Source organism: Malaclemys terrapin, chromosome 5 (genome assembly GCF_027887155.1).
Source record: "Malaclemys terrapin pileata isolate rMalTer1 chromosome 5, rMalTer1.hap1, whole genome shotgun sequence".
In the NCBI taxonomy this organism is placed as follows: domain Eukaryota; kingdom Metazoa; phylum Chordata; order Testudines; family Emydidae; genus Malaclemys; species Malaclemys terrapin.
In genome coordinates this window covers 83790368-83817067 of record NC_071509.1, presented here as the reverse complement: position 1 = coordinate 83817067, position 26700 = coordinate 83790368, and the positions used below count along the sequence as shown (strand labels likewise).

Sequence of the window (26700 nt, the reverse complement as noted above, 5' to 3'; positions counted from 1 at the left end):
GAAAAAAACAACAACCTCATAATATGTTATCACGTAGAGACTATCATAATGCTTATGCACAAGGGAGCACAATTAAGGCTGCACAAGCAACCTTAATTCTTGTATACTTTTGAGTAATTGACTTTGCCTTAATAACATTCTTTTTGTATGCCTGATATTTCCTAGTATTTAAAAATATTTAAAAAACCCTCATTTCTACTGTGTGCATACATCCTCATCATTATGGTATGAAATCTGGACCTTGAGCACACAATTTTCCTAAAATGCTCCACGATTACCTACAATAACTGGCAGAGCTGCCCCTCCTCCCCCCCCCCTTTTTTTGGGGGGGGAATGAGCTCTAGAGAATGCTTTACACACTGGAACAATAAGTCACATACAAAAGTAGCCCTGCTTTACAGGCAAAATAGCTGAGTGCCTATCAAATTTGTTCTGGGTGACAGCATGGTTAAGTGACAGAGGGTTGGTCTACCGTATTAGAACCCGGGGTTCTATTACCAGCTTCTGCAGCCTCCCTGTAGAATGTAAATCATGGTCTCCTGGTCCCCAGCATAGTGCACATTCCCATACGCCAAAGAGTATTTTGATTGGGGGTAGGGGAAGGTTCAGTGGCAGCTGCAGACATTTTGTATGGTTCACCTCCTCCTCTCCCTGAATTTCAAATTTGCAAGGCATGCTGAACTGAGATGTCAGGGAATGCATGTGCTTTGTTCATATAATTTGAGGTATTTTGAAAGTCTCTAGACCTTCTTCAGGGGAAAAAGCACATTTTGCCATTAATCAACAGTGATTAGAGTATCTAATTACTTTCTAAAAATGTGATTTTAGAAAGAAAGATTACTTTCACGTCTGAAAAGTAGATTAATTTGTGTTGTTTTCCTGGTAGTTCTATCACTCCAGACCTAAACACAAGTGAGGAGACGCTCTTAATCAGGGGTCCCAGTATGGTCATAACTTCAGTATTCCAACTTGTACAAAATGCAAAAAACATTTCATTTCTATTGGAGTGTAAATCAGTACTATTCATGTCATTACTTTGGAAACTAATTTCATTTAAGATGTAGTATTAAATTAAGTAAAAAAAATAATAGTTATAGATTTAAAAATACACATACTTCTCAACATTAAGCCACTAGTAAAAAGACACTGAAAGACTCAAGATAAAATTGGTGATGGCTTTTTCTTCTTCCTCTTTAAATAACCAAATTACCAAGAGACCAAACCTAAAACCAAGTAGATAACCCTTGCTAAATTTTGACTGCTAGCATTTTTTTTAACGTTACTAATATAGAATTTACAGGTATTTCTGGATCACAGCCAATGATGCAAAAAAGTCCCACCTGACCTATTGTGCTACCACTACTGATCTGACCTTAGCACTGAAGAATCATGCTGTGACCTGGACCACCATTCTATGCTGGGTTTTAATACAGATGTGCCTCCCCACCCTCCATATGTTGAACAATGAAGTATTTCCCTGCACATACTAATAGTTTTAAGCTATCCGGCCTTTCCTCACAGCCTGTGGACAGCTGAAAAGGTATGTCATCAGAAAGCAGGATCCACAGAAGCACTTTATCAAATTCTACCTAAACAGAAAAAGCCAAGATGAAGCCTGCAAACTGTGCCTTAAACACAAAAATATGCAGTGTGGATCCCCAAGACAAGCAAAACATTCACCTGTATACCAAAATTCAAATGGGGCATCATTTTAGAATAGAAAAACTATTTCTTCTTGACCCATTCAAAAGTTTATTCCAGAAACCTCAAGATACACACAGCACTTAGCAATGAGCCACCAGTGTATCTTTATGTAAGATACCAAAATGAAGAAAGGTGGCTTCAACCTTAGCTTGGAAGGCAACTAATTAAAACCAAAAGAAAAGAAAAAATGGAAGAGTGGGTTTAGGACAAGGAATGAAGCCAGATGCAGGTAACAGGAGAATAGTCTACCTGAATATAAAGCCCCACGTAAGACTATGTCTACCCTACAGCCGGGATCAACGCTCTGCAATCGATTCACCGGTGGTCAATTTAGCAGGTCTAGTGACGATCTGCCAAATCAACAGCAGATTGCTCTCCAGACGACTCCTGTACTCTACCCCCGACAAGCAGAGTAAGATAAGTTGACAGGAGAGTTTTTGCCGTCGACCACACGGTAACTCGACTTAAGTATGTCAACTGCAGCTACGTTATTCATGTAGCTGGAGTTGCATACCGTAGGTCAACTTACCATGGTAGTGTAGACGTAGCCTCAGAATCAATCAAACAAGATTTTAGGAAAAAGAACAGGAGTACTTGTGGCACCTTAGAGACTAACAAATTTATTAGAGCATAAGCTTTCGTGGACTACAGCCCACTTCTGCTCTAATAAATTTGTTAGTCTCTAAGGTGCCACAAGTACTCCTGTTCTTTTTGCGGATACAGACTAACACGGCTGCTGCTCTGAAACAAGATTTTAGGGTAGCCAGTAACCAACCTGGCTTGACTGATGGCAGCAGATCTAATCACAACACACAAATCACCAACTCACAGCTGGCCTGAGGTGGTCCAACCTGGCTTCTCTCTTTCTGGAACAAGATTGCCACAGTGACTAAGAACTTTAACAAGGCTTTCCCCCTGGGTAGCCAGCTTTTATATAAGAAGGAAATCAATGCAGAGAATCAGAGGGGTATGCCATTTTTATCTTCTATTTAACAAAAATAATTTCAATAAGATTACAATAAAAAACAGTTTTATAGGGTTTTCTATACTTTTAAATACATTAGAATTTTAAAAAGGAAATAAGGAGTGATGTACTTTTCAAATATGTACCCACATTTCTCTTTCATTCTATATGTAAAAGTTTCTTAAAACAAAGCAGTATGATTACACTGAAGTTTTGTTTTCAAATTTTACTTTCCCCTAGTCCAGTCTGATTTTTGTGCTTAAAGAAAAAATAAAACAAGGACAGTAAGTCTGTGTTCCATCTAATCACATTTTGCAATTTTAAGCCAGACAACATTAAATATGACTTGAGCACTGACTAAAATAACTTGCTAGTTTTAGAAGGACAGATAATGCATTACAATGTTAACAACAAGGATACAACAACAAATATTGCAAAGATCATATTCACTAATATTTAAGTCCCTGGTATGAGTTTCAGTGCCCTGATATAGATGCAAGTAGTTGCAATCAATGCCAAAGTCATTTTTTATAGTGGATAATGACCTCTGAATATCAGGGTATTTCAAACTATAGCATGAGTTTAAAACTAAAATTTAGATTATGAGAGTTTATACTGCGAGCCATTTTATATTATTATTCAACACTACTATCATTCTGCCATGTGTCATCTTTGCATTTGATAACCTGAACTTAATTTCTGACATCATTATGAGCTGGGAATTGCAATTATGTTAGTGGCAAATTTATAAGTCTAAATACATAAAACAAAGAGAAAATTACCACCATTTGGAAGAAATCCCTCACTCCCAAGAAAATAGAAGCTGAACAAGTATCTGGTTCTGATTACATGTGGGTCAAGAGAAGAGGTACCAGCACTGAACACTTTGCACCAGCTCAGACCAGATGAATGTATAAAAATACAGTAAAGAGCAAAATCTGGTAAATATTATGGCATTGAACAGTAAAAGCCAATTAGCATCTGCTATAACAGTTGTATTTTATTGCTGAGAAAATCTCAATGTAACAAAATCAGCTCCTTCAATATATTTCATGATTTAAATAGTCTAGAAAAAGAAACAAAAAACAAACTTTCTAGAAGTCCTAAAACCTAAATAGGCTAAATCCTATCCTTACATTATGAAAGTTCGTTAGAGGGAAGGGTTGCCAGTCCTGCACGTAGTCTAAGTTTAAAGCTGCCAGTACAGAACAGAATGACTCTGGGTGTGAAAAGATAGGAGAGAAAAGACATATTTCTAGATGAAGCTTTATTTTTTTTAAAAAGCAGTGTGCACATGCTTGATTAGAGGATACATTCTAGGCAATTGAGGAACTTATGCTTGCTAGCTAGAAGAGCACAGCCCAAGGAAAACCATCCGCTACAGAAACTGGATCTCTCCTACACTCTGTAGGGGGAAAAGATTATAAAGAAAAAAAAAAAGTAAGTTTAACCTGAAATTGACAACATGTTATGGTAGAAATGTAAGATGGAATGTTGTGGTGCTATACCAAATATGTCAAAATTGCAAGCATTCTTGTCAGCTGCTGCTGCTATCAAGAGAAGTAATTTTATGGTAGGGTTTATAAATAGCAACATGCTTTGGAAAAGGCTATCATTTGTACTCTCTGAACACTATATACGCAGATTCAATTTAAGCAACATAAATTACTACATTGTTTTCAAGCCCATCAGTAAGTGTGCCAAAATAGTGAATCAGTTAGTGTGTAAAAAGCGTTGGGCTAATAACAAAAATACCAAGAATACCTTCTGTAGCATCTGTTGTACTATTCTTTTTCTGTCTTTTGGAGGGAGAGAATGTCAGCGGAAGAGTGCCAAGGCACAGAGAGACAGTAAGATGCAATGTATAGAGCACTGGACTGTGATTCAGAAAACCTAGTTTCTAGTCCCAGGTCAAGCAGGGTCCTGCTGTGTGACACCAGGCAAGCCATTTCACCTGTCTGTGCCCCTATTTCTCCTCCCACCCATCCTATAATTAGGTAGAAAGCTCTTCAGGGCACAAACTATCTGTGTGTGTTTGTACAGTGCTGAGTACAATGGGGCCCTAATCTTGGCTGGCTGACTCTAGGTATTATTGTAATCCAAACAATAGATCTGAAATAGCCATTTAAAAATAAGATCCACAAGTAAAGTAAAAATCCACAAGCCTACAAGACTATTTAAACTGCAAAAGAAAACCTATCAAATGATAAAATACCAGGTAAAAGCAGCATGCTTTAAGTGAGTAAAATTAACCTTTGAAGATGATTTTTAACCTTTATTATATACTGCAAGAAATATAGATTAACTACAGAAATCGAGCATTTGTGAACAAAATGATACCTAATATCTATGGAACACACACAAGGCAACATAGCATACATAAGCTTAATAAAATATATGAAATAACAACAAGGGGCAAATCAGGAGGAAAAGTAGCATAGTTTATCAATTTAAGTATAAGATAGAAAATCAGAGCTTGTCTAAACATGAAAATTAATCCAGAATAAGGTAGCGTGCAAATTTAAAGCAGATTAACTCTTCCTAATTAACTCCATATCTGAACACACATTCTGGAATAAGAGTGTCAGACCCCAAATTAGTTTAATTCATGTAGTAGCTTTTGGCTAAAAAAAAAAAAAAAAAAAATGGATTACGCTATTTCAGAAAACGACACTCTTATTTCGGAATAAGAGTGTCCCCTCATGAAGTTAATTAGGAAGAGTCAATCAGGAATCAGTATTCAGCAATAGCTCCCTGTTTAGACAACCCCTAAAAGGGTTTGGGTTCTCCTTCCAAATCTGCCATGGTCTTGCTGCATGAGAACTTTTGTAAGTCACAAACGTCTGTGCCTCTATTACTCCTCTGTAAAATGAGGGTACTTCTCTACCTCACCAAGCTTAATTCATTACGTTTGTAAACCACAATGAGATTCTTTGATAGAAAGGATTAAATTAGTAGGATCAAAAATTCATCTATGGAGAAGTACCCAGATGATTTACTGGTAAAGTACACATATATACAAAATTATACATTCCAGTGTTTCAGTAAGTTGACTGTTCAGGCAGGTTCTATGTCCTCTATATTGCACAAAAATCCTTATTATGCTCTGTTTTCTGTTTTTATTAAATATTATACCAGTAGCAACATTATTAAAAGGTTGGGATTTACTGTAGCATTTTCTTGCTCAATATCAACAGCTTCTTTTAACATATATATCCAATACATACTTATGCAGCACAGTAGTATTTTTTAATGGATTAGGCTATCACTACTTTAATATACTATACCCAACAGTCTATCATTATGAAACTTACCACCTGGTTTATCATGAAAATTTATTAAAATGCATAGTTTTTTAAATTATTAAAACTACATCCATTTACGATGCAGTAAGATGAGAAGTTGTTTTTTGAAATATGATCAAACTTAACACATGACTATGTCCTGCAAGCCTCTCAGTCCCTATACATAACAGCCTTTCATTCCAATTGGCTGGTCAGCAAATATTTTAAGGAACACAAGAGATCTAAAGTGTAGGCTCTTTTCAACCTAAGATACAGCAGCAGAAAAATATACCCAACTAAAATTTAAGTGTTACTTATACAACTTTTCAAATAGCTGAACGGCAATTAATGTCTGACACAAGTCAGAAAGCTGTTTGTGTCCTGTTTAACAATGGTTCCAGCCAAGATTACCATAGTTAATCATGTAATTCTATAATGAAAACACAAAGCACATAAGTACAAAGGAAGCCTGGGGGCGGAAGAGACTAGGACTGGAAGCTGTGGTGGGGAAGACTGGTACTGGTTGGGTAACGAGACCGGGAGCCATGGAAGGCAACAGTGGAGGGAGGGGAAAGGGAGCCAGTGGGTGCAAAGTGGGACTAGCTGAGTAAGGAGATCAGGACCAGTGGGGCTAGGTGAAGAGGGTGGGGGAAAGAGGAGACAGATCCGATGAGGAGCCAAGATGCAGGAGGAGACACCCATTGAACATTGAGGAGAAAACAAAACATTGAATAGCTGCTCATTAAGTGAGCATCATCCATTCTATGCACTGTGCAGGGGTTCTATAGCAAAAATACAGTGAGATCATGTAATTAATGACTATCATATTGGATATGCCTTAAGGTTCCACAGGTAACCTTAATTTCCTGTATTTTTAGTGTTTGATTTTGCAAACTGCATTATGTTCTTAATGTATTTTTTGTGTAATAGTCTGCAATGGAAAAGTGTTATTTGCTGTATAGGGTATGAACATTAATTTAATCTGTACTGTGAACAGAAACATTTTAGTTAATTTTAAAGAAAGCTCTTTGCTTCAACTTTCATCCTAGTCAAGAGTATTTGGACAACATATGCAGAAGGTGCAAAGCATTTGTGTGCAACCCAAGAGGTGCCTTGATGGGCTTTTTAAAAAATTAATTTCTTCAATATGGTAACAGTGAACCATGGAAACTTCCTGTTTTTTCTTCTACTGCCATTTCAACCTTCTCTCTAGCCCTCTTTCAGAGCATGTAAGTAGAGGAATGTATGCGGATAGCAGCCACAGTTTTTGTGTGGAGAAAATGGAGGGCAGAGGTAGGAGGAAAAAGAGAGGTACCCCATTAGAAACCACCACTGTCCCATACGGAGCAAAGTAAGAAATCTGAAGCTTTTCTATGTGGGGAGGGGGGAAGACGCTTCTGGCCAATCAATGTTCTGTCACTTCACGTGAGAATGAAAGAGAAGTAGCTAGCAGTGAAGGAGGGAAAAAAAGAGTATGGGGATTGGGGAGAGAAAAAGGAGTTAAGAGATGAACAGAGAAAGAGGTGAGCCTGTGGTGCATAGGGCTTACAAACCAGTCTTTCATACTAACCTTTGATTCTAATATATTTCACTGTGTTTCGCATCCTTACAAATGTAGAAAGAAAAATGATTAATTTCTTCTTCAGTTAACTTTCCTTAGATTGCACTTTATTTAAAATGCAAGTAAGCTGACCAGAACATTTTTAGTTACTCATACACATATGATGTTTTTAAAAAAAGAAAACTAGTTTCCTTAACATGTAATTTTATATTCTAAGGGAGGCCAGACACTGGTCAGGACATTACTCAGAGAATATATTTGCTTATTTTTCACCCATAGAAGCAGTTCTTCCCTTTAAATTCAGCCTCTCTCTGCTGGACTTGTGCAGAACTTGTGTCATTGTGGCTGCACTGCGAATCACACTGTACAAAGTTCTATGCTTCTCAGCACACGACTCTAAGAAGTCTCTTGCAGAGAGAATACTTTGGTGCACTCAGAAGGGTTTTTACTGGTTGCTTTGCATGCTTATGTTTTCATTTGATCTGCTGATAGACTGTACTGGAGACCTTCACATACTTTTTTTTTAAATCCCATCTGAAGAAAGAACAAGGTATCTGACTTTCTCCACACACTCGTCTAACGGAAAGAGATTTCAAAGCCCATTTCACATACAAAATATGAAACTCTCTAAATATTTAGGGCATAGGACAAAAAAAGGAATAAAAAATTGTTTGTAGTCATGCACTGTTCTTTTTGACTATACCTAGGGCAAGGGTAGGCAACCTATGGCACATGTGCCAAAGGCGGCAGGCAAACTGATTTTCAGTGGCACTCACACTTCCCGGGTCCTGGACACCAGTCCCCGGGGCTCTGCATTTTAATTTAATTTTAAATGAAACTTCTTAAACATTTTAAAAACCTTATTTACTTTACATACAACAGTAGTTTAGTTATATATTATAGACTTTTGGAAAGAGACCTTCTAAAAATGTTAAAATGTATTACTGGCATGTGAAACCTTAAATTAGAGCGAATAAATGAAGATTCGGCACACCACTTCTGAAAGGTTGCTGACCCCTGACCTGGGGCCTGATCCAAAGCCCACTAAACTCAGTAGCAACACTCACTTAGTCAGGATCTGGGATAAGCAATATTTTTTCAAGGAAAAAATGAAAATGGAAACGGTCAGTTAAGGAACCTAGTTTTCTTATCCTATCAGACATAATTACTGTAGAAGAGGTGACAAAACAAATGTGAAGTCCTAAAGGCAGTTTGTTGAGGGCCAACAAAACGAGGCTGAAATGTCACAATTTCCCTGGAAGTTTTGAAGTTTCCCTGCTCTCAAGAAAACATCAAACATAAGGCAACTGATATCAGAAAACTTGAATAAATAATTCAGGCAATAGTATTAATAAGTAATTGGATTAGCTTTCTGATAGATATTTGGAGAAAATTTAGGATGAGATCTATGTATCAGGTGAACCACCCCCTAACTCCTCTTGCATGCTTGAGTTATGGGAGCTTTCTGCCATTTTAATAGAAAATGTATCAGTTGCAAAGGAATATCTTTGATGTTAAAGGCTCAGACATTCAGGCTTGAGGGGGAAAAACAAGCACACAAACAAAACTCATACTTGTGAAAGTTGGTGGTTATGGGAATTCTGGAGAAGATTTCAGGATCTGGTGATTGCCATCCTTTATGAACCTATGTAATTATGGTCTATGAATCCATTAATGTGGTCAGAATTATATATGCTTTATTGAGACTTATTTTCAAAACAATTTTGGTATTTAGATGGAATAGTGGAAAGGCATACATGAGTACACAGGGCGACAGGAAAGAGAAGGTTTCCGACTTCCATGCTTAACTGCTCTGGTACATCCATGTGGATGACTTTAATGCAGAGAAATTCAGGCTTATCTTCTGAAGATCAGCAACTTGAATGGGCTGCTGGCACAGTAAGGCTAGACTGCTGGTGAGGATTAGACTGCTCTAGTCTAGTGCATTGCTGAGAAAGCCAGTAGAAAGAGTGGCTGGGCTAGGCTGCACTCACACACACACTCTTTCAAGAAGCTGAAAGCAATCCTGAAGATCCACTGGCACTCGTGGTATGGATTACATGGCTCTACAGATGAGTGAAGCCTGGGAAACACTGGTAAAATGGCAGCCTGAACTAGGCCACACAGACACAGAAGAACTAGATGAAAGCCAAAAGGGTTGCAGATTCAGCATACAGGATCCTCAGCATGCTCTAAAAATAAGGTCAACAGATTCAAATTACTGCAATTCCAATTCATGTCAAGTTCCCAGTACTTTATAGAAGGAAGTTCTCACACTCTGAAGTTCTGTAGTGAAGAGCACTCATCACAAATCTGTTCTCTTAGGTAGAGGAACAGTAAACTGGGGTCAGAGTTTGGTGCGATAGTAGCTCAGAGAAAATCTGAATTCAGAGCAGCTGATTGTAAACTGTTTTATCATGGTGGAATGAGCAGGCCTAACCCATGTGTAATGTATAGACCAATGAATAGTGATATAAGTAATGTATACTTTTTTTTCAATTAATACACAAATTTGAATGGATTGTGTATGTGACCAAAGTTACAGTTACTATATATGAATAAACTGTATTATTTATATGTGGTCACAAAAGGCCACTTTTTAAAATTGAAACAAAGACACATCTCTGATATGAGTTTACAATTTAAGGCTAGATTTTACAAATTGCAAACAGCCTGGACAAGAGAAGGTGTGGAGCTGCGTCACCCCAGGGGGCTTGGAGAACAATTCTGCCTCGGGGGAAGGGAGAGAGAGAGAGAGAGAGAGAGAATTCTCCTGACATGCAGGAGGCAGTGTACCCAACTTCTTCAGGAAGTACAGCCTACTTCCCTGCTGCACTGGTCTCACTCTGAGAATTGATGTGAATGGCTGGAGGCCTCACCCTCTCCCCATCCCCTTTGGATTGGATTTCACATCTGGGGATGGAGGGAGTGAGCAGGCCAGGCTGTCCTCTAAAGCAAGAGGCTGTAACGGTAGCTGGATCCTACACAGGATGCACATAAGAGGGACAAGGAGGCTGCTCTTTGTAGCAACCTTTCCATCCACAAGGACCAGACACAATCTTGCCCTAAATTAAGCAGACACGGTGATTTGCATGCTGCCAATATGAAGTAAAGTATTTTATCATCAGGATTTTATCAGTTACCTAATTTCAGTAGCATTCCTTTTAAAAAGTAAAACATCCAAATAAAATGCCCTTATTTTCATTGATACATACAGTACATTAGAGATGCTCTTTTTCTCAAAGAATAGGCATTGGAAATGAGTGAGTTTATTGATCCAATTTTTCCAGTTAAACACACCTCGCATAGCATGTACACACCTAATTCATACTCTGCAACAATTCAGTACTACATTAAGTCATTTGAAATAAAATGTTTATTTGCATGCAGTAGTAGTTGAGTTGTTAATTTCTCAAATCTAAAACATTCTTAGACTCATTGCAGTTTGTATAAAAAGCCATACTTAATATGCTAGAAATAACAACACAGCAACATTTAAGAGCAACTGTACTGAAACTTAACATGCAATATTTTCCCCCATAAAAATAAACCAGAAGAGGAACAGAACCAACCGGCAGATGAAACATATCACTGGCTTTTTGAACACACATATTATGCACAACTATTTTAAAGTAAATTTTAATAATTAATCATATTTAAATCCTATTGAATAATTAAGTGATACATAATATGCACAATAAGTGAAAGAATGAGTGCAAGGATTTTATTGTTAGTTCATATCATGTAACAAGTTCCATTAAGGAAGTGTTTATAGACGAGATGTTTTCAATTAAACGGGGGACCACAATGACACACCATTTTAGAGGATACCACATTAATGTCTTCAGGGATGGTACAATAGGCAATACGAATTAAGCTTTCCATTTTATTTGCTTATACTATGCTATTATACTGATACTGTTTATTTTCAAGTGCTACACAAAGAATGCTAAAAGAGTATTTTTCAAATGCGTCTCAAATAGGCATTACAGGTAGAAGTGTTTTAAATCCAGCTGTTGCATCCTATGAGCATTTACAGTAAACTGCTTGACAGAAGCTGAATATAACTAATGCAAGACAGGGACAAGATATGAACGGTTAGATCTCATAATGGAAGTACTCCCAATGATCACTAAACACATTTTTTAGATTTTTTTTTTTTGTTAGTTTGACATAAAATTGAGTGGAGTGGGGGTAAAACCTTGAGTATGAAGAAGGAGAAAGCTAATTATCAGTTAAGTCAGGTCAGAGTTTGAATGAATCAGCAGCACACAAGCAATGAAAAAACCTGTAGGTATCAGTACTGACATTTCAGTTTCACTTATTCTGAAAAAAAAAACTTTGGAAGCAACTAATATTTGCAGACAAATTTGCAATATGTTTTATCATCAGTTTAAAAGCATTAAGATGAACAATTTTGATTTGATATTTTTAAGAAGCATCATAGAAGAAAAAGTCTCACTTAATCAAGAAAAGCTTAATTGCAACTACACATTGCTTAAGATCTCTGATCTCAAAACAAACATTTCTTAGGGTTTACCAGTGTCTTTAATAATAAAGTGGTAAAACGGTAGCATACATTAATTAAAGCCATATAACACAAATGCTAACTCTGTTTCCTGTTGCAACTCTTAAAAATGAAAGATTTTTTTTTTTTTTTTTTAGTAGCATAGGTTTTGAAATGGAATAGAATGTCACAGGGCAGGTTTAAGAACAATGATAAAAAGATGGTAACATTAATTTAGAGCCCAATTTTTAGAGAAGCCCAGCATCCACCCCAGTGCACTCCATTGCACATTTGTGTGCTCAGCATTTCTGACAAATAAGGCTCTTTAAAAAAAAATGAGAATATACAGATAGCTATACACACATATATAGTGTGTACACACACACACACAGACAGAGAGTTGTAATGAGATATATGCAAATATTGAGTACGTTATTAGGCATGAGAGCAAAGGCCGAGTCCCTCCCTCTCATTATTACTGACTACCCTAATAAAAATTAGTAGTTTTATAAAACAAATTAGTTAAAACAAATGATGCTTAAATTAAAAATAGACGTGTATACTTTGACAATTAGGCTAGTAAATTACTTCTAGTTTCAGTATGCTCCAATTTTGTCCTATTAGTCAAATAAAATGACTTTGGAACCACAGAAGATCTGAAACCTGTAGTAACTTTCACTGAACTGCCTGCTTAAATACGAGTTAGAACAACTCAGTTGATTGTTTAAGTTGACTGCCTTTGGAATGTTGGGTGTCTTTTCAGAAATGCATTTATACTGATTTTCCACATTTGTAATATGTTCTTCAAACTGTGGCTCCCACTGTGGAAAATGTTTTTCTAAAATATTACTATCTTTTTGAGGTACCAATTTCAAAAATTGCATAAATAAATGTTAAAATAGCTACTAAAAATTTAAAAAATATTTTTACTTCTCTGCATGTTTTTCTTACCTGCAGTGCCCAGGCTGACATGAGCCTAATGAGGCGCACACACAGAAATTAGAATTAACAGGCCAACAGACTTGTGTTCTGTCATGCTTATTTTATGAATCAAACAGCTTTTAGTTACAATTGTCTACTATTTTTGAAGAACTCCTATCCGAAAAATGAGTTTAAGTCAATTTACCACCTATTTACCACAAAATGTTCCTATTCACCCTTCAATCAATGCACTCCTAGGTCTGAAACTGATTGAGATCATATGTGAAATAAAATGTGATAAATCTGAAATATAAATGTATTAATCCACTATATACAACTGGTAGGAATACAGCTTTCTTTCCTTATTTACTTATTTATTTTGCATAGGTTAGGTCAGTACACATGCTAGCTTTCAATGTATGTTCTCCGTATATAAGGGGTCTGGGCAATCTTCTTGGTCAAGTGTATTGATCAGTTTTGTTTCTGTGACTACTGCTTACTAAAAAGACTATTTTACCACTGAGCTTAATTAAATGTACAAGTTTACTAACAAAAGAACACCTATCTTGAAATTCAAGATGAAAATTGCATATTTGCAAAACTAAGGTTTTTTAATTGATTTCAATAAAAGAACAATTCTTATTCAGTATTTCAGGAACACTTCTAATGAAATATAATGAAAAGAGGTAAATTTATTGAAAAGTATTTATTTGTAGAAGTAATAAAAAGAAAAAATATTAATTTTATTTTAAAAAGTGTGAACTCAGTAGCATTTAAGCCGAAGAGTTTAAGCATAATATAAATTCAGATAAATTGGAAAACATTCACTAATTTTGGAAATTAAATGAAAACATACATTACTTTTAATGGGATCAAAATTTTAAAAACCCAACTTTTTCCTTCATAAAATGTGTTTTAGAATAACTATTATTATAGTTATTGAGGCTGTAGCATAAGAGTTTGACAGTCTAGGACTGTCTATATATAAACTCTATCACAACCTCCACATAGTAACATGCTATTTTTATTTTCTGTAACAGCAAAAATGTTATCTCTGTTATTGTGAACTGAAAAGTAGTAGGATTAAACTTTAAGATACCTTTAAAATATTTATATTAAATTAGTTTAAGATCTTTGACTTTCCTATTTAAGTATCTAACAAGTCACATGTGCCAAAGTAGTTCAGAACTGTATGGAATTGACTTTAACGTAAAGCTGTAAATAAAACATTCAGACACTTATTTTTAAGAGAACTTAAAAATTTTACTTAGTTTAGATAAATTGCAAACAACATACTATATAATGTAGTTAACTGTTAAAAGAGGATCTTTGCCATGTTCCATTAAACGTGTAATAAAAAACAAGGCTCCAGGATATCTTGAAGACAACATATGTAGATTTTCAGTTACAAACTGAAGCACAAATATTACTGAAATCAAATTATGTAAGTGCTAGGAGAAGTACCTAGAGGCAACATGAAATACACATTTAAATTCTTCTTTATGGACAGAAATCACCAAAACAAGGCATATTTCATGCCAAGCAATGCAACTTCAGATTTTTAAGAATTCTATACTTACCCGTCTCCGGCAGAAGGGGAGGCCCTGGGCAATGATGCTGATGCTAAATATCTTCATCACAGTTTGGTGTGGCAAAGGGTCTTTTGTACTTTTAAGATCAACAGGAACCAAGCCATGGTTTATGGTAACTTTTCCTGGTTTTGACATTTTACAGTTCTTGCTTGGTCATAAATCTATTAGCAATGTAAGGCCATTGCTAAAAATTTTAAAAGCAAAATTGCATTATTTCTTTTAAAAATAAAGATTACAAACAGATGAGTCAGCTCCCCACAACCTGCTGCCTTTGTCTTTCAACCTTCTCCTGCCAAGTATCTGGACTTCTCTGCTGCTTAGTGAAGTGCAAGCTATCCCAGTATAGAGAGGAATTATAAACTACTAATGTGAAGGCAGACTGCTCTTGCCAATCAAACAGCTTGGGGGACTTCTCATGTAATATCAGTAAGACACCATCTTCTGAAAGGGGTCCATAAGATTAAAAAAGAAAAGAAAAGAAAAGAAAAGAAAAGAAAAGAAAAACCACATCCACTTTTAGTTTTAAACAGCCAAGCCCACTTACACAAGGACTTTACAGAAAAATTGAAGACTTGTCCTTTGAGAGAGAAATGGCAAATTCAGTCTTGAGTCACTTCAGGTGTTACCACAGTATCAAGCTGTGACATACTATACTTTGGGGGAGCATCTTGTAATCCCCATATTCTTTATCTGTATATAATTGTGATATTGTATATAAAGCATTCCATGTGAGGTATCAGGGAAAAGGTTATGATCAGCTGAAAGTCACTGTTCTATCTAAATATGTAAATCTTTAGTGCATATGAAATTATGAGATTGTATTGTATGATTGTCATTAAAACATGCTGTAAATTGGGGAATCAGCCAGACGATAGCTCCCCAGAGACAACAGCAAGAAAAGTAACCAACGCCGGGGCATAGTGTCAAACAAACATCAACAGCCATTGTCCAACAAGGGAGTACAATTCAGTGACACACCTGCATGAGACCACACCAGGGGAACTGTTTAACTTCGCCTGGGGACTCAGCAATACCCACCAGACATGCCTGGACATGTGTCCTCCAAGCACATGTGACTGAAGGAATAAAACAGAACACAGGGGGCCCATGGTTGGCCTTCCTCCTGCCCCCACCTATGCTGCAACAACAAGGTCACTGAGAAGACTTAAGACTCCAACAGAGGAGACTGGCCCAGGTTTCAAGGGTGAAATCTATGTACTATGAACTGTAATATCCAGTGGGGTGAGAAAAACTGCTTAATCTAGATGTTGCCCAGTCTACTGGGGTTGAGAGTTTAGACTGCGTGCTCATTTATTTTATTTTATTTTGAGAAGTAACTCACTTTTTTTTATAATCACTTAAAATCTATCTTTTGTAGTCAATAAATTTGTTTAACTGTTTATCTTTACCAGTGAGTTTGTCTGAAGTGTTTGGTAATCTGCTCAAGTTTACAAAGGCTAGTGTATATCCACGTTCCATTGCTGAAGTAGTGAATCAATTAATAAATTTGCACTGCTCATCTTGAGCAGTGCAAGATGGTATATTCCTGAGGTACAGTGCTGGGAGGGACTTGGCTTTGGTGCCTTTCTCTGGGTGATTCCATGAGTGGCTCTGGGTGAAATCTAGCTGGGACTGCCGCCCAAAGTGCCAAAGCAAATAAATAAATAAATAAATAAAATAAAGGCCACCTGGACTGTGCCGCCTTAAGAATGGACGGAATGCTGCCCTGAGCATGTGCCGCCCCAGGCACGTGCTTCCTCCGCTGGTGCCTGGAGCCAGCCCTGGTGCTGAGTGATAACAGCACCTGGAGGGATTTGCTGCTGGTCACTAGTAAGGCACTGAGAGAGAGAGCCCAGGCTGCAGAGAGTTCAGGGGGCACAGCGGTCCCACAGTCCCAGGCTGCACTCCAGGGATCCCGTCACAAAAACCTTCAGGTCTTTAAGAAAAGGATTCTTCTTATATTCTTTCAATGTTTAAATGAAGATTGTTGACCAAATAAAGAAAAAGCTAATCTCACAACGTTGCTATTTCTAATCCATAATCTCCATGGAAACCCAGTATTGCCAACCCTAAAAGTTAAAAAAATCACAAATCAAACTCGAAAAATATATTAGCCCAAAAGTGAGCAGAGGGAGTTTGTGTATGAGCGAGAGACAATCATTTATTAAGATGATTTTGGCAACCACAGCTGAAGCTCTTGCTGGCTGCCTGAAGGTGTGGCATTTTCCAGTCTCTCCCTAGCCCCCAAATTTCTAATAATTCTGTGTCCCCCTTCACTTCACATCTGTCACAGCCCAGCAATTCATTCTGTCTTGTAGTCCCCATATCAATTCTGCCACATCAGACCGTCCTTTAGCTCCCATGTCAGTTCTTCTCACCTTAACATCATCCACCTCTCCTCAGTGCCCACATCACTTCTGCCCCCTCAACCTCACCTCTGCTCCTCCCCAACCAAGCCAGATGCAGTGGGGTCCTCTTTTCCCCTTTCCCAGGTCTGGTTTTGGAGAGATAGAAAAGGCAGGCGCAGACTCACTTTTCATGTTTGGAGGGGTGGGGGGAGACCCAGAGCCACCCTGAGCTGCTGGTCTCTTTCTGCTCTCTCTTCCCATCCTGTCAAAATAATGTCAGCTTATGAGCAGAGAGGGGAAGAGTTATGCCTGCTTCCTGCAGCAGCCCTGAATGGCTGCTCTTCCCCAGGAGACTGGCAAGCAGGGAAGCCAACCTATCAGAGGGGGTTTCCCCCCAGAAAGGGCTGAAACTTGCAAGAAGGCTGCAGCTTCTCATGCTATTGAAAGTCTGACTCTAGCCTCAGCCAAAATCACCTAGTTCTTCACGAGAATTGGCAGTGCAGACCATTATGTTCCAGATTTTTGTAATCAGTTTACTCAAATTATAAAAACATTCAATAGCGAAAGATAAATTTAGTCAAAAAAACTTTTGCTATGATTTACCATGTTTACATGGTCATTTCTACTCTGTGACAATCCGTTGTACTAAAATATATATTTTGGGTTGTTTTGTTTTGTTTTTTTAATTTTACATGAATTTAAAAAACCTTCCTGAGCAAAATTGTGACAGCTATCTTAATTCTGTGAACACGTCATAGGACACTGTTGATAAAAACAATCACAATACAGTCAAACCTAGTATTGTATGAAATACAGTGCCTGGTAAAATGATCCTTAAGAAATCTTATGAGTCCCTTTATGCACTCACTTATATACACAACCATCCGATGTTTAACAACGTAAAAGTGAAAGAGAGCTCTGGTAATACTTTAACCCTTCAGGCCTGATACTTTTCCAGCTCAAACTTTAAAAAAAACTGCACAAATGTAAAGGCAATAATGTTTTACCTGTGTATGACATTTTCAAAAGGTCTTAGTTATAGTAGTATTTTACCATAGCACGTAGGAGCCCTAGTCATAGACCAAGACCCTATTATGCTAGGTGCTGTACTACACAGCCCCAATGAGCTTACAATCTCAGTATAAGGCCTTGTCTACACTACAGAGTTTTGTCGACAAAAGTTATGCCGCTTTAATTAAAGCACTTTAATTAAATAGCTGTTGCATATCCACACTATGCTCCTTGTGTCGGCAGAGCACATCCACACTTGCAACTCTTGCATCAACACAGAGAGCAGTGCACTGTGGGTAGCTATCCCACTGTGCAACTGGCCACAGGGTGCTTTGGGAAGGGCTTGCAATGCCTCATAGGGCAGGTACAGTGTCACATGATGCAGGTTTCTCAATCCCTCCTTCCATGGTCTTCCATGAGGGGTGCATGCCTGCAGAGCGGTCACAGAGGGCATTGTGGGATACTGGGGGAGGCCAGTTATGTCAGTATAACAAACGGCAGCATCTACACCGACGCTGTCGTTTTAACTTTGCCGCAAAAAGCTTTATGTCTCTTGTTGAGCTGGTTTTATTTTGTCAGCAAAACAGCGGAGTTTTGCTGCCAAAAGTAGCTTTGTAAAAGCTGCCTTTTGCTAACAAAATTGTGAAGTGTTGACAAGGCCGAAGACAAGAGAAAACAGATGGATACAGACAGGGGTGTACAAGGAAACAATGAGACAATACTGGTCAGCATAATAGGCAGTGATCTCTGAACACCAGCAGCCTTGTCAATTTTTTTGTAGGTCTCATAGCAAAAGAGTTTTGAGGACGCATAATATAGTAGCTTTGCTGATGTTCATAGGGAGTCCCACCCAAGACTGTGGGGCAACATGGGAAAAAGCAAAAAGGCACTTGTTAAGTTTTCAAACAAGTGGGCAATGGAAGCTGGCATCATCACTTTCAGAGTGGATTAAGATAAATAACTTGTTCCAGAAAAAAAAAAAGTGTCCACAGATGGAGTTATTCTGAATAACTACTGCACTTTCGGTTCAGACCCTACCTTAATTAATTTTCAAGTTTAGACAAGCCCTGAGCTGTGTGGGTGTATAATTCTTTTTGGTTTTGTTGTGTTTTTGAATAGGTTATTTCTCTCAGGGATAATACTGACTAGCTGAACTGATTCAAGTTGTCCCAATTCCATTTCTACATATCTGCTTCTCTTCCACTCTCATGGGCTTATTACATACTACTGGACTGCAGATAATGTTATTTATTTCTCATATTATGGACACTAATCCAGAGGACCCAATCAATATATGGGCCCCACAGTGCTACACAAACACAAAAGAAAAATGTCGTTGGCCTGAAAATCTTACAATCTAATTTAAGCAATAAGTGGGTGAAAGAAGCAGAGGAAAGTGAAAAGGGGTGGCTCTCTTAACACTGATAGGAATGTGTTATTTATACCAGCCACTAGATATGTGCATATATGGGATAAATTGAAAATCTGAGTTTTAGTGCTATAAAATGCTGGCGAATAAATCAAAGTAGATTGATCTTCAAAAGCTGCTCCCATTGACTTTCATTAAAATCAAAAAGGAACTTCTTTGAAAATCAGGTCACTTCTATTTATGTACATAAACATTGATTCTGGTACCTAACTTCAGGCACTTGTGTTTGAAAGTTTTGATCTCAGTTTGTCATCAGATGCTATCCTGTATTGGTTAGACCCTGTAAAACCACAAAGTTCCTGGACACAGAACTTAAGAGAATCTACTTTGAAATACAGATACATAATAAGTGATAGAACTTTGAACGCCCTTTGAACTGAAGAAATAGAAAGTGGATCACTAATAGGGCTTTATAGGAAAAATTTACTTACTTTGACTGAGTAAGTAATATTAAATGGGCTTACTCTTTCAGCCTAATTGACCAGGAAGAATACATTAAAACAGTACAGTGAGTATTTCTGAGAATAATGGATTTTGGCTTACCTGTATTAACAAGCAGCTTGAAATTTTACAGAATCCTCTGCTAGACGTAAGTAACTTTAGCTACCCGGTTCTGAAATGTTAACTTTAATATTACTGAGAAAATAAAGAAAAACAAAAAAGTGAAGTATGTACTGATGTAGTGATTTTTCCCCCATAAAGAGCTAATCATTTGCAGATACAGGAAAGTTGAACAACAAAACAAAACAAAAACACGCTTTTCCCAGAGTTTTTATCATTGGTGAACAGTTGCCCTCAAATGGATAAAATAGAGCATTGCAACATTGTAAAATACAACCTCGCCAATTTTTTATTTTTTTTCTCTCTCTCTCACACACACACATACACACACACACACACACACACACATACACATCCCACCTCCCTCCCTCCCTTCCCATTTGCAATTCGGAGCTATTTTGTTGTATACTTAGTGAGCTATAAGAGAATTCTGGAAAGCCTTAGATTTGTCTGACTGGACATTATACAGAAGTCTTATTCCTTGTCCACCACTCATTCATCTCCTTACAGATGTACAAGAACCAGTCTTTTGACTTTGCTGAGAACAATTCCTGAGTGGAAACCAGCTTTTCATCAGCCAAGCTACCAGTAAGGCTTTCCTACACTAGAAAGTTGTAATGTTTTAAATCTATATAGCTAATGTGGTACCACTCCCACAGTTATGTTGGTATGAAGGTGCTTTATACCAGTATAGCTTGTTTCCGTATAGGCAGGGAAATAGGTAAACTGCTTCCACACTAGAGGAATGGTTAACACCCACCCACAACTGGCATAGTTATACTGTACAAAACCTGTGTGTAGGCCAAGGATAAGTAATGGAATGATCATATAAGCAGTCAAAAAAAATTAAGTCCCCCTCCCAACACCTAAGGAAAACTATAAGAAAACAGAATAATGACCAGATAGATACTGAAAACCCTGAATTTTTAGATTAAAATTCTGCACATTTCACCCTTAATCATTATTATGAGACCACTACTGTTAAATCTTTGATGGGAAGCAGGGACATCTTTTGTGCATGCTACTATATTGTACACAGTTATACACACACATACACACAGAAACAAAACTGGAGGGAAGGAAAACTGAGCATATGTTCAAACAAAAATAAACGTTTCCATTTCGTAGTGACCAGTACTCAGTTTGTCAAAAGTAAATGAATGAATGTTCGATAATATTCATTTTTTCTTATTACATCAAGGAAAATACCAGTTACGGTAGTTATTCTTTCCACTTTGTGGTTAACTAATAGACAATTTTAAAGTTTATTCTATTTTATTCTTACATTCTTCTTGAATTTTGCCATCACTAGATGAATATACTATATCATTTGTAACTGGGAAGGGACTTTATAAAAAGAATTTAATTATTTTAAATCCACAGATCTTCTAGCTTTACTTTATTTCCCCTTCTTGTTTTTATAAACTATTTTAAAGCACTTGTCTTCATTCCTTCATTAAACATTTCAGGAAGTATTTCAGATATGTAACATAAACCCAACTGCATCGTCTTACATTTTACAAATATTCTAGAAATGTCTGGCCAATCTTTATTGGCTATAACATGATTTGTCTGATGATTAAGTTTAACTCTTTGGTCTGTTCAGGGTTCCACCAGCTGTTAAAAAGAACTCCTACAGTTGTTATCCAAGAATTCAGTTGCTGATTACTTATTTATGCTGTGATTGCTCCGTAAAAGAAAACTAAAACAAGCTAAAACAGGTAGACTGGTCATTCAAAACATTATAACAATGGGTTAAGAGGTCAAATCCCTAACATTTGGGGGAGGGAAATGTGAACTTAACAGGAAAAGAAGAATTAATATTCTGTAATATTAACTGTACACACCAAAAATTAAACTTTATGATCATTATGCTACTTTAATATTTAAACAATTTATATGATTTCCAATGAGAAACTACCCATGTATGCATTCAAGATTCCCAAGACAATACTGAAAATCTTTAATAGGGCATATCAATGTTCATTAGGAAGGGCTACTAAAAAGTAGGGCTGTCAAGTGATTAAAAAAAATAATTGTGATTAATCGCGCTGTTAATAACAGAATACCATTAATTTAAATATTTGTGGATGTTTTCTACATTATCAAATATATTGGTTTCAATTACAACACAGAATACAAAGTGTACAGTGCTCACTTTATTTTTTTTTTATTACAAGTATTTGCACTGTAAAAAACAAAAGAAATGGTATTTTTCAATTCACTTAATACAAGTACCGTAGTGCAATCTCTTCATCATGAAAGTTGAACTTACAAATGTAGAATTAGGTACAAAAAAACAGCGTTCAAAAATAAAACTACGATTTCCCCCACTCTTCTCACTATAAAATTCAACCCTAAAAAGGCCTTAAAAGGATGAAAATAAATAGTTAATGTCAATCTCAATATGTGTCGTTCAATAACTCTTTGGTGGTATAACTTGCTGTCCCGCCACTTTCCATTCAGACTAAAGAAATATTTCTTATATAAAATAAGACAATACACGAAGGCCCTCACTTGCACAGTTCCATCCATTTCTGGAGTTTAACCACTGCCAAAATGGAAGGCTGAACATGTAACTAGCATTAAATTTCAGGTTTATTAACATGTATAAAGAAAATAACTCATTTTGTTGCTAGAGACCTTAAATACAAGACCACTAAATTTTTCTTATTACAACTATAAAATACATATAAAACCTAACAAATGTAATATAACCAATTGTTACACTGGCATTCACATGAGAGTGACAAATTAAGCTACATAATCCTTCTCAGCTGGTTAATAGCATACTGCAAAGGGGTGTGAGGCTATTAATAATAGCTCAAAATATGCAAAGTAAAGAATGTCTGGGTTACAGAAAAAAGCAGGTAGCCCAAGAAAGGGCTGACATTCTGGGCTGTCCCAGGCTTTTACCACCTTCCCCTTGATTATATTTTCATATAAACTCTTGCTTTCTTTCATTTGTTCAAGCGTCATTCATTCCTACAAAGTACAATAGTTACCTCTTAAGTAAAAGAAAAAAAAGACTAAAATCTACTTTTGAGTTAATTGGTAACACTTCAAGGAATCCAATGAGACATGTTACTAGGAGTCGCTTCTACATTTCTCCTCCTTACGCCTTATAAACTTTGACAGATTATGGATGATAGTTCAGGCTCCCCAGAGCACAGGAGTCCTGAGTGTATTTGATGGCTGATTTGTGTAATAGTAACAGCAGCTTTTTAAAAAGAAGTTTGGCCTCCATACTTGTGGACAAGTACTTCTGCCTGTAGTCAAAAATGATGTAGCAGGGTGAAAGCCCCAAACCAGTCTTTCAGAACAGCCTAATTTTTGATAAAGTCCAGACTTGAACAGAAGAAGAAGAATCACTCTTGGCTGGAACAATGAGTTTCAGACCCAAAAATCGAACACCCGAGACAGCTACCATTTAATTATCACTTTATAATTATTCCTTTCATCTTCAGGGTTACACTTTACTCAGACTTTCTAATGAAGGTAAAGTACTATATATTTTTTTAAATTATATTTGACTGAGGGACAATTGGATAGCTCATGAAATTAGTCAAGAGGGGATTCAGCACATGTCACCTCTGAGTAAATAGTTAACCATATTCAGGTCAGCAGCAACCAAAAGTAGTTTTCATCAGAGGCATATTCTGTAGTCTAAGTGAAGTGAACGGGTCGTCTCAGTCCAGTTCAAAATGTTAGTGTGATTCCAAAGGCTGGACTATATAGGAAAAAAAAATAAGACTGTTACTTCCTCACAGCTAACAGTATTACTATTTTACTTCAAGTGGCAGTGTCTTTGTGTCGAAAATTATGGGTTTCAGCACTGCTGATAATCTATGGTGCGTCTATATCTATATCACCAAGTATTTGTAACACTGTCCATTTTGGCAGAAAGAGACCATGGACTGAGTGGGTATGATAAAATTTATTAAGTGTTAACAAAATGATATTTCCATGTCACAGATGAGAACAACAGCCACTGATTCCAAAAACTGAACAACCCTATAATTCAGAATTTGCTTGTTTAGTTTTATGTAAGACATGGGCAGGTAATGAAGTTTGGCTGAGAAAGTCACAGCTTTTGATAAGCCAAGACTAAATATACGAGTTAAGTAAAGACAAGTGACATCTTACATAGAGAAAAAGAGCTGCTATACTGTCAGGTTTGGACGTATTCAACATGGGTGGGAGATCTCTCAATTCCATCAGTAATCATATCATTAATTCCATGCTCTGTCACAAGCTCTTCCAGTGACCAACTGAAGAAACTTAAAGAGGAAGATGGGGGAGCAGAGAAGGAAGAAGGTGGAGACAAGGAAGGGTGGGTTTAATTACAACCATTTCCAACTAACCATGAGAACTGGGAGTAAGAACAGCATCAGTGCCTGATAGAAGTATGTTCTGTGCTTTCCACCAGCAGATTCATGGAATGTATAGCTAATGTCCTTTCTGTGATTGAGAACTAGTGGGACCCATCTGTGAGTTAGCCAATTTAAAAAAACCTAACAGTGTATTTAAAAAATAAAAAATATACATACATACATACATATACACACACACACAAACAGGGTTTTATATAAAGTCATATATAAACCAAACGTTACTATTTAGTAATCCATATACTACATTATTTACATTACCAGGTTAGGATGAAGTACAAAAATGTTACAATGTTAAAATTAAAATTTTTACAAGTGATCAGGAAAACTGCAATTTGTGAATTGTTTAAATTATCCACACAATTCGAGAAAAGATACGAACAACTGAATTAAGCATATATTTATCCAAAAAACAAGAGGCTTTAATTCACACAGAATAGTTACAAGATTTGTGAGGGGTAAAGTGTTGTACTGGTTTAATATTTCCCATTCTCTCTGTATTTTGATGTACCGGTTGAGGTGGAGGTGAGGGGGAAAGGAAGCTAAACTTGCCCAATTGACTCAGTGGTTAAATGTTCACGTGGGTTTTTGGAATTCACAGCAACAGAATAAATCTATACAGAATGTAAGTGACATCGCAAACTATTCTGGCTTTATTGATCATTAATAGCCGCTGATATAAATAACTTCAGGTACAGCTCAGATACCATATATCACCAAAGAGAACTAACTATGATATTAAATAAAGAGTCAAAATGTTTCTTTCCTCTGTGATACACATTAGCTACTTGTTATCCAAGTATTCCTCTGATTTACCTGGAATAGTTTTGCTTCCAAATATGCAGATTGCATGGCACAGAACTGAAAACCGGTATAAAATGTATACCAAAAGGAAAGTTGTACTATGCATAGTCAAGTTTAAAGAAATGTAAATAATACCACTTACTTACCATTTGTCACATGACAACATATATTCAGATAAACTGGAAAATAAATGTTCACAAAGAGATAGATTTTTATACTATTACTTTTACTTTACTGAAACTGACAACAGTAACAAATATGCCACTGGATAAAATATAGTCCTGATGTAGCCATTAAACATAGCTTTGGCCTTCAAGAACCACCAACCCCCCTGCAAGACAATTCCAAATGCAACAGTTTTGGAAGTATACGTTACCACTTCCATACAAGAAGCAATGAGTTAACCTAATCACATGTTGATTATTGGTTTCATTAAATATATGGATCTGTAAAACAATTACAACTACTAAAAACATAAAGCTAACACGGAATGAATTGTTAGTGATTGTTGATTCTTTGTATAATGCAAACTCACCAGCAAAAGTTTTACTTTCTTCACACTTCGACTGACCATTTGTATTGAGTTTCATAACAAGTAATGTCAATTTAAGCCAAGTCAGAAAAAGAGAAGCAGTTTTAATCCACACTCTGAGAACAACATCCACTGATAAATACAGCTGTATCACTCCAGTCGAGAGATATTTGGGCTAATGATCACATCAGCCAACAGCACCTGCCACATAGCCAAGAACAACATAAGGAACAAATGGCATTTTTAAGTGGGGCAGAGCTCCCAAATGTATTTGTTAGACAAGCCATGTATCACTGTGTACTTCTTAAGCATACTGGAAATATCCTCAGACTCATTTTCATGATTTACATTTATGAATGTTATTACCATATATCTGTATAATTGATAGGTTTAAATAATCTCACTTGAAATGCTTTAAAAAAAGGACAATTGACACACACAATACTGTTTGTATTCATTACAAGACACTGTTTCAGATAATTAAATTAAGATAAATTAGTATTTGAAGACCACTTTATATCAGACTACTCTGCCACAGTAATCCAGGTGGTGATGATACCTTCATTTTTATGTTTCAATAGGGCTCCACATAGGCCCAGGGAATCAACGTAATGGAAGATTCTAATTATTGCCACCTTTTCAATAATATTCCCTTAAAAACTGGAGATTAGAGACAGTGACGATCTGTGAGATTCTGATTCAAGAGATGATTTATTGACAAAAGTTTAAGAGATGTTAGCATTTTGCCTTCTGGAGGAGGTGTTGGCAGTCTCCCCACAAACAGACTAACACATAAGCTAAAGGAAGAACCACACATGCCTGTCTTGAGTGAATCGATTTTCACAAGAAACAGTTGAGTGAGTCTGGCAGTGACGATCAGAGAAAAATAGAATACATACATTTGGGATTCAGGCTTTGTCATCACAGCAAAAAAAGGTGTGGTTTTACAATGTATTAGCTATCTTGATGTAAACTGGTGCAGACGAGGCACTGTAGCTTTTATCTCGATGTAGCTAGTCAAAGTAAACCCCAGGTGGGGGACATAAAGTTAACCTCAACTAACTGCATGGAAGTAAAAACTGCAATATCTT

The 26700-nt window shown here is 36.7% G+C and overlaps 1 protein-coding gene across 6 annotated transcripts in view; it reads right to left on the bottom strand.

The window, feature by feature from the left end:
• FBXW7 (F-box and WD repeat domain containing 7) overlaps positions 1–26700 on the bottom strand; it is a 296926-nt gene that overhangs the window by 98948 nt on the left and 171278 nt on the right. Inside the window, exon 1 of one of the 6 annotated variants that reach the window (XM_054029541.1) lies at positions 14522–14806. The exons of the other annotated variants lie outside the window; for them this stretch is intronic. Coding sequence (XP_053885516.1) covers positions 14522–14668 — 147 coding nt within the window. The 5' untranslated portion in view covers positions 14669–14806. Of the gene's footprint in view, positions 1–14521; positions 14807–26700 lie in introns of those variants that run through there. 6 annotated transcript variants of the gene reach the window in all.